Source organism: Myxocyprinus asiaticus, chromosome 8, assembly GCF_019703515.2.
Source record: "Myxocyprinus asiaticus isolate MX2 ecotype Aquarium Trade chromosome 8, UBuf_Myxa_2, whole genome shotgun sequence".
Taxonomy (NCBI): Eukaryota; Metazoa; Chordata; class Actinopteri; order Cypriniformes; family Catostomidae; genus Myxocyprinus; species Myxocyprinus asiaticus.
In genome coordinates this window covers 51,131,042-51,142,987 of record NC_059351.1, presented here as the reverse complement: position 1 = coordinate 51,142,987, position 11,946 = coordinate 51,131,042, and the positions used below count along the sequence as shown (strand labels likewise).

Below are 11,946 nucleotides of genomic sequence, written 5' to 3'. Positions count from 1 at the left end.
GTAAATAGAGCAAGGTGTGATACTACAGAATAAAACCCAACAAATTACAAATGAACAGTAGAGTACAGAAGCATAGGTTACAATATACATAACCGGTAATTTTACATTCAGCTTCGGCTTATAGACAAAGAGATCGACAAATAAAAGAATGACACAAGCATGAGCCGTAGCTCATTATGAGAAGAATAACTCATAGTTATGTAAGTAATGACGGGTCTGGTTAACCATAGGGAAAACTATTACCAAACAATCAGACAAAACACTGTTCAAAACTGGCTGATTCGACCCTGATTATGAATCATTGTGTTCGCAGAGTACTCTGATTCACTGATAGTCCACTATTAATAATATGATATCATTTAAATAGTATGATATACTTTTGAGTACAGTTGGTTACTGAGGTGGTCCCTTAAAACATAAACACATATCTAAATTAAATATTAAAGATTTTTCAGATATCATTTCACAAATAAATAAAAGCGACAATATAATCAACTCTGAAACAATCATGGGCTTAAGCATACAAGCAAGCAGCTAGCAGAAGGTTTAGTCAAAAGGCATATTATAAAATATATTGACTTATATCAGCAATCGTTTAAACAATACGACTGGATTGCCGTCCAATGCAATGAATGACCAGCATCATTTACACGTTCTTGTAATCTTCTACAGAATCCCTCATGATGTGATAATAGCCATATTAGACGAAGGACCCTTGATATAAATCAGATATCCCTTCAAGGGCCCTAATTCTGGAAAGTGATGTCATAATAAGGGTTGGTTACATTATAAGGCAAGATGGGCTCAAAGCAAATCGATTTTTCTAGAAGTCAGGCTTTGGTAAGTATTGGGGTTTACAGGGAAAGGAGAAAGGAAAAAGGTCCCAAATCAGGCGTAAAGTAGCCTGTTTAGGGTCCACAAGTTTTGGGCAACCTACAGAGGCAGCATAAAACTTTGATCTTTGGTCCTCCATATGAAGTTTTCCATAAAGCAGGACAGAAATGTCAACATAAGCAGCCTTCTTGTGGCCCACCATGGGGCTTTTACAGGGTTGTAATGATGGGAGATCATTTCGGTATGAGGGTCCGTCCTACTTGCTGCTGAGGAAGGTGTTGCATGTAGCACACACAAACACAGTCTCTCTCTGGGCATCAGGTGCTGAAAAATCAGAGAAGTAGAAAACAGGTGTGTAAACATGCTCAAAACTTTATTTGTACTTTTTTTTTTTTTTTTTAAATCAAACGTTGTGCTTTTCCCACCTGTGGCTCCCATAGTGGACCGGAACACTTTATAAGAGCAACAGCGGGAACAGAAGCTGACACCACAGTTACTGCAGTTTCTCTGGATGAAATAAAACAATCAACAGTGATTACACATGACTGGAACGGAAAAGCACATGTTGAATAAAGATTAGAAGCCGTACCCTTTTCTTTAAAACAGAAAATGCTGAATTACACTGGAAACAGTTTCCTGTGGAGGAAGAAAGAGGAAATGTGGTTATAAATACAAGAATAAACAGAGGGATATGTAGAAAACGAATAGGATAAAGAGATCTAAAGTGACCGGTGTTGTTGGAAGGAACCCGCTTGCGTAGTTTCTCGGTGAGTTTGGACACTTTACTGCGGATGGGCTCGTTTCGACTCAACAGTCCATTATCAGAGACAGTGTCAAACTCAGGAACACCCGAAGACACGTCCTCGTCATCCTACCAGAGAAAAACACATAGAAACAGAGAGAGAAAGAGATTTTAACAATCAGATTCACTGTGACACTAACAAAAGGAGAGGTCAGAGGTGACAAAGCTCAAATCACATAAAGAAACCGCCACACAACCCTTGTTTTACCCCAATTAAATCATTCTGAGGTTCTGCATTTTCCACATTTATATATGGGCCAATGATGTTTTGAGAGTTTGATTTTTTTTGTATGACATGGCAAGGTTGGTCGTCAAATGGTATAACCCAAGAAAACGACATGATATTCGTACTTCAAGATATATTTACATACTTTTTACCTTTAAAAATACTGTATGTTTGAAAACTTGAACATAAAATCAATTCAGATGTGTGCACTCAAATATAGTCAATGTGCAAGGAACATATGGTATTACTTTTTACTTGGTTACACCACTTGACATTTTTATTAAAACTTTTGTTTAAAATATTTTATAAAACCAACACAAGTACAAAGATTAACTTTCTAAGGACTTACCACATGCATTGTGAATAACGCTGTCGATTTAACACGTTAATTCCGTGCAATTAATTATTGTTTTAAATAACACTTTAAAAAATGCAACCGTAATAAGGAAGTTGATTTAATGCATTTATTCAGTGCGATTAATTATATCCAAAATAATATCATGTAAAGAAATTATGCAATTAATTACGCCACACTTTTAAGGTATTTTTCTGCAAACGGAAAGTGTTGCCTCTATATTTTTACGAGTCTCAGTCAGCAGGAGGCGGTAAGCGCAACTCCAGCTGTACAGACAACAGACAGCTGATCAAAGACATGTTTTTAATGCGTTTTTGATGCTTAAGGTTTCAAACTACATTCAACTTGACAGAGCGTCCTAAAAGCGTGACGTTTATGGCTAGAGAAGCTGAACAAGTGAAACACGATGCAACCGCGGTTGTTCAATGATATGGAAGTAAACCAAACAATATACTGCCTTCAAAGCCTCCTTTTGTATTGTCTTATCATTGCTTTACTCATCTGAAACAATAATGTAATATCTTTGAATGATCTGAATTATTATATCATTACACTGATCAGTATTTTTGATTATTAAATACTGAATGATCTTTATTTGGATGCCTTTTCAGCAAATATTGATACATCTGATTAATTTAATTATTTAAGCAGCATAACATGTAATCTTTTAATCGATTGACAGCCCTAATTGTAAAATTGATTCTTTTCAACATCTTGGATGTTCTTTTTTGCCATTGACCCATATACAAAATTCTTTACAAAAGTCATTTTACTGGTTATCTTGTCATTTAGCTGTAAAGAAGGACACATTGTGAAGGTGTGTGAAGGTTTTCTCTGTGCAGTCTGTGTTCAGCTGTGTATGTGGAGGGCTTTGAGTTTAATGGGTCTTAAATTCTGAAGTTATCAGAAACAAGAAGCCTGTGGGACACGTGTGACTTCCATCAGTGAATCTGAGCCCATGTTTGTTGTGCTGAGCTCGAATCATTTCCTGCTTTCATTTGATGACTGTTAAAATGTTCTCAGATTTCTGTGCATAATCCAACTAGAAGCCCTCTAAATACAGGCTTTAGTGAAGGATGGACACAATTCAAATCAATTCTTCAATTCAGAGTACAAATTGCTACTTTCAACCAAAAATGAAAATTCTGTCAACAAAGACCACCAAGGACATTTAGCAAAACATCCCAATTTGTGTTCCACAGAACAAATAAAGTCATATGGTTTGGAACGACATGAGGATGAGTAAATGATGTCAGAGTTTTCATTTTTGGGTGAACTATTCCTTCAAATGTACAAGAAAGAGTTGAATGCAGCCCATGTCTTCACTACACCTCAAACACATGGAAGTCAACCTTCCCAATCCTTTTTCACAATGAGTTTGAAGTTAAATCATGGCCTCATAAAAAGAAATAGATTGACAACTGACCCTGAGCTTGAGGAAGTGTTACCAAGCAACCAATTTCTGTGACATTACTGTTAATAGAAACCACCCAAATGAGGAAAGGCATGAGGGGTCATGGTTAGAACACCCAGAGATCATGATTGACAGTTTATGTGGGCACCTTACTCACTCTCCGTCTCCACTGAATCTTTCTTAGCAAATAGGCTACAGGCCACACCTACATTCAAAACATGGGCCGGACAGTTTTACAACAGTCATACCCATTATAACATAAGACATTGTTATTATTATTATCATTAAATTTGGTCTTAATCTGTTTGTCCCCGATTAACAGTATTGCTGTTTATGAGCTAAATGCATCTGAATTTATATTCAAACAGACTGAAACCTGCACTCAAGGACCAGATATACAGGTGAATATCATGAAACATGTCAAGAACATGTCCTGATCATATTTCAGCCCAAAAACTTAATTTGTGCAAAACATATGAATGTTTCTACTAATCAGTTTCATTTCCTTCTTGAATTTTTTCCAATTGCTACTGGGCCAGAATATGACCCAACATGTTCTTATGCCGTTTCTTGACATTCAGTCTTGAGATTCAAAGGCAGACAATCCAGTGATCAAACACACATTTTCACATCCTCAAAGCATTCCATTACATTAATGCAAAAAAGCACACATGCACGTACGCACACACAAAAAGATAAACAGTTCAGGCCAGGACATTTCTTTACTCATTTACATTTGGAGAACATTTACTCAAACATAACATGCTCCTGGTTACTCAATTACTCACCACTAAAACCAGATGAGGTTCCTTGGAGTGCAGAGTAGAGGTCAGACATCAGAAACTTACATACATATTACACAATTCTCTACTCAACTCAAACTATTTCTGATCAAAGGTGCTCAGTGAGACTGATATCAACACACACACACACACAGACACACACACAGACACACACACACAGACACTCACACTCACACACACTCACACACACTCACACACACTCACACACACACACACACACACTCACACACAGACACACACAGACACACACACTCACACACAGACAAACTCACACACTTTATTTGTACACCTTATTTCTATTCTAATGTTAATGCCATTTGTCTCCACTCCACTAGAGGGAGCTACTTACCGGCATCACCAGTTGAGTCTCCTTAAGTAAGCGAACAGCAGAAGTAGGAGAACATGTCAGAACAATGCAGAGAAAACAGAGAGACAGAACAACCGATAGACAGACAGAATAATTTTTCTGACCTCTATGGCGTCTTTAAACTCATCATCAGGCTCCGCCTCCTCCGCTTCTTCAACATTGCCAGGAGAAAGATCCTAAGCAGAAATACAATTCATACAGTCAATTATAAAGCTCTTCAGATTGTAGTCCAAAAATCTGGAAGACAATTAACATTTTCGAGCCAGGGGTTCACTCAGGAATTTCCTATTGGTTTTTATAATGGCAGCTTTAGATTTATGAGTAAAATAAGGTCTGTGGTGACAATTATTTCAAGACTTTCACATTTTGTTCTAGAACATAAATAACACACAGTCATACTTCAAACGTAGATTTTGGAGCTACAGTGTTTTAAAAAAAATGCATTTTGCTATAAGAATGCTAATTAAGGACTACAACTACCATCAGCATGCAAGCTACATGCTTGACAAAATGGACGAAAGTTGTAGTCCTTATTTAGCGACGGGTTAGCAATGGCTTCAAAATCCACATTTGAGGTATGACTGTGTGTAATTTATGTTCTAGAACAAAATGTAATGTTTCTTCAATTAATTTTCACCAATTCTCTTTAAAAAAACACACACAGGAAATTCTTAAGGAAACCCATGGTGAATTAGCCTTCCGGGTTGGCCTACAAATTGACGTCATGGCTGAACAGCTCTATTCTCTTCCATTTTTCATCATATGGCTCCTGCCCTCTCTTTCTTGTCTCTTCACACAAGAGGAATTCTTGACAAAATACCTCCGTCTTCTGTCTAGATATGTTTTATAGTGGTAGCAAGTGTGTACATTTGTTTGCTTGAAATTCTCAGAAGTTTTCACAAAAGACATAATGATAAAGAATTCTCAGCGATTCTCACTCACCTCCACACTGGTCGGGGTGGGCGTGCGGTCCAGCAGGTTTCCCTGATCCGGGTCATTTGGTTCAGTTTCCTCTACAGGCTGGACTTGACACGGGCGAACAAACTCCTTTAACTCCAAAAGAACTAGAGAGAGACAAAGAAGAGAAATCAGGTGAGAACAGTATCAAAATCAGCAGCAAAACTGAGTCTGGTAGTTTGAAAAAATGAGGTTTGAATATCTGTATGTGTGTTAATTGTGTTTGCTATTTACAGGTGTGTGTGTGTACTGACCTCTGCAGAAGTCTTTGTTACACAGGAAGAGGGCACTGTTGAGCATAGACAGACTCAAACCCACAGGGGCCGTATAAAGTAAACAAACCAAGGCCAGGAGAGAACCATAAAACCTACACACACACACACACACACACACACACACTATTCCATTACCATCATCTCCCATCATCACCATCATCTAATTCAAAGTTAAAAATAAACAAAACAAAATTAAGCTAGATAAAGTGCAACGAATGGAACACAATGAAGTGTCTCAAGTCGCGTTCTTAAAAGCTGAACTTGACAAGACACAACAGACAATGTCCATCTAACGCATGTTTACATAGATAAACTATTTAAAAACTGCACAGGAGCATGCAAAAACATGTTTGGTGTGAACAGCCCCTTAGGGTCATTTTCAAAATCTACGAACAGCCTTGACAATATATATATATATATATATATATATATATATATATATATATATATATATATATATATATATATATATATAGCACACATTGTCTGCTTTAAAAACATTTGTGATATTTCAATAAATATTGCTGCAAAAAAAGTTAATTGCGCATTTCTGTGCACATCTCAGATATAAAATCAAGATATATATTATGCGGGGCCTGGGTATCTCAGCGAGTATTGATGCTGACTATCACCCCTGGAGTCGTGAGTTTGAATCCAGGGCGTGCTGAGTGACTCCAGTCAGGTCTCCTAAGCAACCAAATTGGCCCGGTTGCTAGGGAGGGTAGAGTCACATGGGGTAACCTCCTCGTGGTCGCTATAATGTGTTTCTTGCTATCGGTGGGGCGCGTGGTGAGTTGTGCGTGGATGCCGCGGAGAATAGCGTGAAGCCTCCACATGCGCTATGTCTCCGCGGTAACACACTCAACAAGCCACGTGATAAGATGCACGGATTGACGGTCTCAGACGTGGAGGCAACTGAGATTCGTCCTCCGCCACCCGGACTGAGGTGAGTCACTGCGCCACCACGAGGACTTAGAGCGCATTGGGAATTGGGCATTCCAAATTGGGGAGAAAAAATAAAAGGATATATATTATGCAGTGATCAGCAATAGCCATTAAAAACACACTGATCATTAGGAAGTGACGTTTGTGTTTTTGTGTGTGTGACACTCACATGGAAGACACTGCGTGACTCTCCCAGTATAAAACCTTATACACAGACTCTGCATACAAACATGCTTGCATCAAGAGGTCATCTATGCGTTTCAGCCTGTAACACACACACAGGTTATCTCAGTCTCAGTGATGATGTCATCATTCAAATGTAACAGTTTTGTCAACTCACATGCCCTTGACCTCCAGCAGGGCTTCCTGTTTGCTCATGTGGACCGTCTGCAAGTCTCGCCGCTGAACCGCATAGTGTTTCTTCTTCTGTACTGCCATTTCGCTGGCACCGCCCTGGCAACGGTCTCCAAGGTAACCCAGCACAGCCGGAGCCGAGAGCCCAAGCAGGAGCAGAGAGACCCACGCGCCTATGAACAGAACAATAATTGTGTCTTTTTCACACGATCCACTGGAAATCTTGATTGTGATTGGACAATCGCAGCATTCTGCGGTCAAATATTAGTGTATAATGGCCAGTGTTGGGTAAGTTACTCAAAAAAAAAAAAAAAACAGTAACTAATTACTTTTTAATCAAATTACACCCAACACTGGTAATGACGGAATTGTAAAAATAATGTTTTGTTTACAATAATGTATTAAAATTAAGAAATAATTATGTTTTCAAAAACGTTTTCTGAACACTCCTCACATCTTTCATTGGTTGGAAAAACAAATAGTGTTTAGGTTGGTCAGGAAGCTCAAACAAACTAACCAATGTTTTGACAGTGCCACAAAGCCAAAAAGTTGAAGGAAATCAACCTACAAATGGCTACTTACCAAATAAGTAAATAAATAAACATGAAATATCCATTAAAGTGTCATTTTTGGGATGTTAAAATACTTTCTGCTTTTCCAGCATTTATGTACCTGTTTGTTTTCAGCTTGAAAAGTACATGTACATTTATTCATTTGGCAGACGCTTTTATCCAAAGCAACTTACAAAGAAGGAATAATACATCATTAGTGATTCACCTTAAGGAGACGGTTGTTCGAATGGTAGTACAAGTTTTGCAATAATGACCGAAAAGTATTTTAACATCCCAAAAAATTACACTTTAAATGGATATTTCAAGTCTTTTTATTTATACTTATTGGGTAAGTAGCTGAATAATAAGCAGGATAATGTACAGTGCATTCAGAAAGTATTCAGACCCCTTCAATTTTTTTTCACATTTTGTTATGTTGCAGCCTTATGCTAAAATGCTTTAATTATTTATTTTTTTCACATCAGTCTACACTCTATACCCCATAATGACAAAGCAAAAACCAGACTGTTGATAACATTGCAAATTTATTAAAAAGGAAAAACTGAAATATCACGTTGACATAAGTATTCAGACCCTTTGCTATGACACGTGAAATTTAGCTCAGGTGCATCCCATTTCTCTGAATCATCTTTGAGATGTTTCTATACTTTGATTGGAGTCCATCTGTGGAAACTTCAATTGATTGGACATGATTTGGAAAAGCACACACCTGTCTATATAAGGTCTCACAGCTGAAAATGCATATCAGAGCAAAAACCAAGCCATGAGGTCAAAGGAACTGCCTGCAGAGCTCAGAGACAGAATTGTGTCAAGGCACAGATCTGGGGAAGGTTACAAAAAAATGTCAGCTGCATTGAAGGTTCCCCAGAGTACAGTGGCCTCCATAATTCTTAAATGGAAGAAGTTTGGAACAACCAGGAATTTCCTAGAGCTGGCCGCCCGGCCAAACTGAGCAATCGGGGGAGAAGGGCCTTTGGTAAGAGAGGTGACCAAGAACCTGATGGTCACTCTGGTTGAGCTCCAGAGATCATGTGTGAAGATGGGAGAAACTTGCAGAAGGACAACCATCACTGCAACACTCCACCAATCTGGGCTTTATGGCAGAGTGGTCAGATGGAGATCTAAAGGGCTCTCAGACTGTGAGAAACAAGATTCTCTGGTCTAATTAAACGAAGATTGAACTCTTTGGCCCCAATTCTAATTGTCATGTCTGGAGGAAACCAGGCACCGCTCATCACCTGCGCAATACCATCCCAACGGTGAAGCATAGTGAAGACAGCATCATGCTGTGGGGATGTTTTTCAGTGGCAGGGACTGGGGGACTGGTCAGGGTTGAAGGAAAGCTGAACACAGACAAATACAGAGATATCCTTAATGAAAACCTGGCCCAGAGCACTCAGGACCTCAGACTGGGCCAAAGTTTCACCTTCCAACAGGACAATGACCCGATGCACACAGACAAGACAACGCAAGAGTGGCTTAAGGACAACTCTGTGAATGTCCTTGAGTGGCCCAGCCAGAGCCCGGACTTGAACCCAATCGCACATCTCTGGAGAGACCTGAAAATGGCTGTCCACCGACAGTGTCCATCCAACCTGACAGAGCTTGAGAGGATCTGCAGAGAAGAATGGCAGAAAATCCCCAAATCCAGGTGTGCAAAGCTTGTCGCATCATACCCAAATAGACTTGAGGCTGTAATCGCTGCCAAAGGTGCTTCAAATAAGTACTGAGTTAAGGGTCTGAATATTTATGTCAAAGTGATATTTCAGTTTTTTATTTTTAATAAATGTTATCACAAATCTGGTTTTTGTTTTTTCATTATGGGGTATGGAGTGTGTAGAATGATGTGAAAAAAATAATAATTTAAAGCATTTTAGCAAAAGGCTGCAACATAACAACATGCGAAAAAAAAGAAAACGAAGGGGTTTTGAATACTTTATGAATGCACCGTACATACAGCTGGTTATTGTAATAAAATAAACTTCTTTCAGTTTCATGTCGGGGTCCTGAACACTCTGTCGGTGATTTTTAGCAATAATGACTGGCTGTGTCTAAATTATCCCTTGCATCATGTTCCATCTGTCTGTCCCGTTTCTGCATTAAGGATATATAGACATGTCCTTTAAAACCATCTTATTGTCTCTCACCTTCGCTCAGCATGAAGAAGAGGATGTTGAGCAGGACACAACACAACAGAGAGCACAGCGGCATCCTCCATCTAAAAACAGACACACAAGTGTGAGAGCTGTATACATGCAAATTATCCTGCAGCATAAATAATTCAAAGATGTGTTTAGTAACTGACTGAGATAAACAAAAGCCTTCTCATGAGTCACATGATACAATCACCAACAAAAAAGATTTTTAAGCAGCCTGAATATTCTGCCAAACATCTCCTTTTGTGTTCCCCAGACTAAAACTCATGTGGGAACAACATCAGGAGGAATAAATGATGACTAAATTTTCATATTTAGGTGAACCATCCCTTTAACAGCACTTTCTGCTCACGTGCAGCTCTTTATGTAGTCAGTGTGTGGTTATTATGGGATGTTTGAGGTCAGGCTCTCACCCAAGCAGAAAGCGCAGCACCTCCACTGTGTCTGTGACGGGCTCCAGGTAGATCGCCATCCGTTTGAAGGAGATCACCATGTTCAACAGGTCAAAGGTCAGCGCTTTGGGGCTGCTCAGCTCAGAGGTGCTGTTGTCCACTGATGAGGGATCCTTCGTAGGCAGCTGGGTCAGTTCAGCCCGATCTCCGCTCGCCTGTGGGGTCTCATGAGGAGAAGAAGCAGCGCTCTGCATGCTGAGAGATCACAGAACTTCACTGTAAATGATCGGGTGTGTTTAACTCTACACACCAGGGGCAGGGCCAGAAGGGTGGCACGGGATGGCAGCTGCCACCCTAAACATTAGCTTTGTCATCCCACTTGCCACCCCAACTCGGACCCTGCTCTCGTCCTGGAGACGGAGACACCCCTTACTCAACTCTTGCCACCCCTGGCAAAAAATCCTGGACACGCCCCTGCTACACACAGGTGACTACTCAGACTTTTTTTGTGTGTGTGTGTGGAGATCCTACATAACTTAAAAGCAATTTAACACGTCAAATTCAGAATTCATCTGGGATACCTGCATAAATACTGCAAAAAAAAAAAAAAAAAAAAAAAAAACATGCATTATAAAATCAAAACAAATATTTTAAAAGCACATGAGCAGCAACTGAACAGTAATTTCACTAGATATTAAATGAATAGACATTAAAACACATCTGATGCATATGTTTAAAACAAGAATATTAATTTCGTAATGAGGACCGTAATAAAACGTTAATAAATGTTATTACACATACACACACACACACACACACACAGCATAATGTGGAATAAACAAAAGGCATTTAAACAGAAGACTTCAACATACCTTTAATCCTTAAACTAGCGTTTTACACCCGATCATTAAATTGTGACTAAAGATCGCTGAATATCAAGTTAATCTTTTATAAATTATTCGATGTATTCGACCTTCTCTTCCGGTATTCTCAGGCTGACGTGTTGACGTCAGAGCGCGATGATAGCGCGTCAGGTACAAAAGTAGAGCGCCGATCACATCGATGTGTTTGACGTTCAACACATTCATCCTGATTCTGAGAGGCTCGTTTTAAAAATGTAACACTGCAATATTTAACTTTATTTGGAAAAATAAGCATCACTATATCAACAAAAATGATTTAGTTCATAGTTACGAAGAAGGCGGATTAAATGTTATTGACTTAGAGATAATGAATAGTGTTTTAAAAACTCAATGGTTAAGATAATTTCTTTGTAATACAAACAGCCTATGGTTTACGGTCTCCTCTTCAATATTTGGGAAAGTAGGTGGCTTGGAATTTTTTATTAAATGTGACTTTGAGTTGTCCAAATTGCCTCTTAAATTATCTGCATTCCATCAGCAGGTTCTCCTTTATTGGAAATTAGCATTTTCTCACAATTTTAGTCCACATAAAACTTGTATTTGGAACAATCGTTTTATTGTACACCATAAC

The 11,946-nt window shown here is 38.9% G+C and overlaps 1 protein-coding gene across 5 annotated transcripts; it reads right to left on the bottom strand.

The window, feature by feature from the left end:
* Nucleotides 1-652: 652 nt before the first annotated feature.
* On the bottom strand, nucleotides 653-11,480 carry LOC127444508 (protrudin-like). Of its 5 annotated transcripts, XM_051703891.1 has the most exons (14): nucleotides 11,325-11,480; nucleotides 10,474-10,707; nucleotides 10,052-10,122; nucleotides 7,319-7,505; nucleotides 7,148-7,243; nucleotides 6,013-6,125; nucleotides 5,744-5,865; nucleotides 4,906-4,977; nucleotides 4,784-4,804; nucleotides 4,420-4,440; nucleotides 1,564-1,705; nucleotides 1,424-1,470; nucleotides 1,260-1,341; nucleotides 653-1,158 (listed from the first exon to the last, which is right to left on the bottom strand). In XM_051703891.1, the coding sequence occupies exons 2-14, from the start codon at nucleotides 10,704-10,706 to the stop codon at nucleotides 1,091-1,093; spliced, it is 1,275 nt and encodes a 424-aa protein (XP_051559851.1). In that variant the 5' UTR covers nucleotide 10,707; nucleotides 11,325-11,480; the 3' UTR covers nucleotides 653-1,090. The 5 variants fall into 5 exon arrangements, with proteins under 5 accessions (XP_051559851.1, XP_051559852.1, XP_051559849.1 ...); XM_051703892.1 differs by lacking the exon at nucleotides 4,420-4,440; XM_051703889.1 differs by lacking the exons at nucleotides 4,420-4,440; nucleotides 4,784-4,804 and adding an exon at nucleotides 3,780-3,836.
* Nucleotides 11,481-11,946: the final 466 nt, after the last annotated feature.

What these genes read in the sequence shown, in the direction of transcription:
- LOC127444508 (XM_051703889.1), bottom strand. Translation starts at nt 10,706, where the DNA reads ATGCAGAGCGCTGCTTCTTCTCCTCATGAGACCCCACAGGCGAGCGGA. An exon ending in CTTCTTCATGCTGAGCGAAG is followed by an intron (nt 7,506 to 10,051) that starts GTGAGAGACAAT and finishes TTCTGTTCATAG; the next exon opens with GCGCGTGGGTCTCTCTGCTC. An exon ending in TTTCTGTTTTAAAGAAAAGG is followed by an intron (nt 1,342 to 1,423) that starts GTACGGCTTCTA and finishes TATTTCATCCAG; the next exon opens with AGAAACTGCAGTAACTGTGG.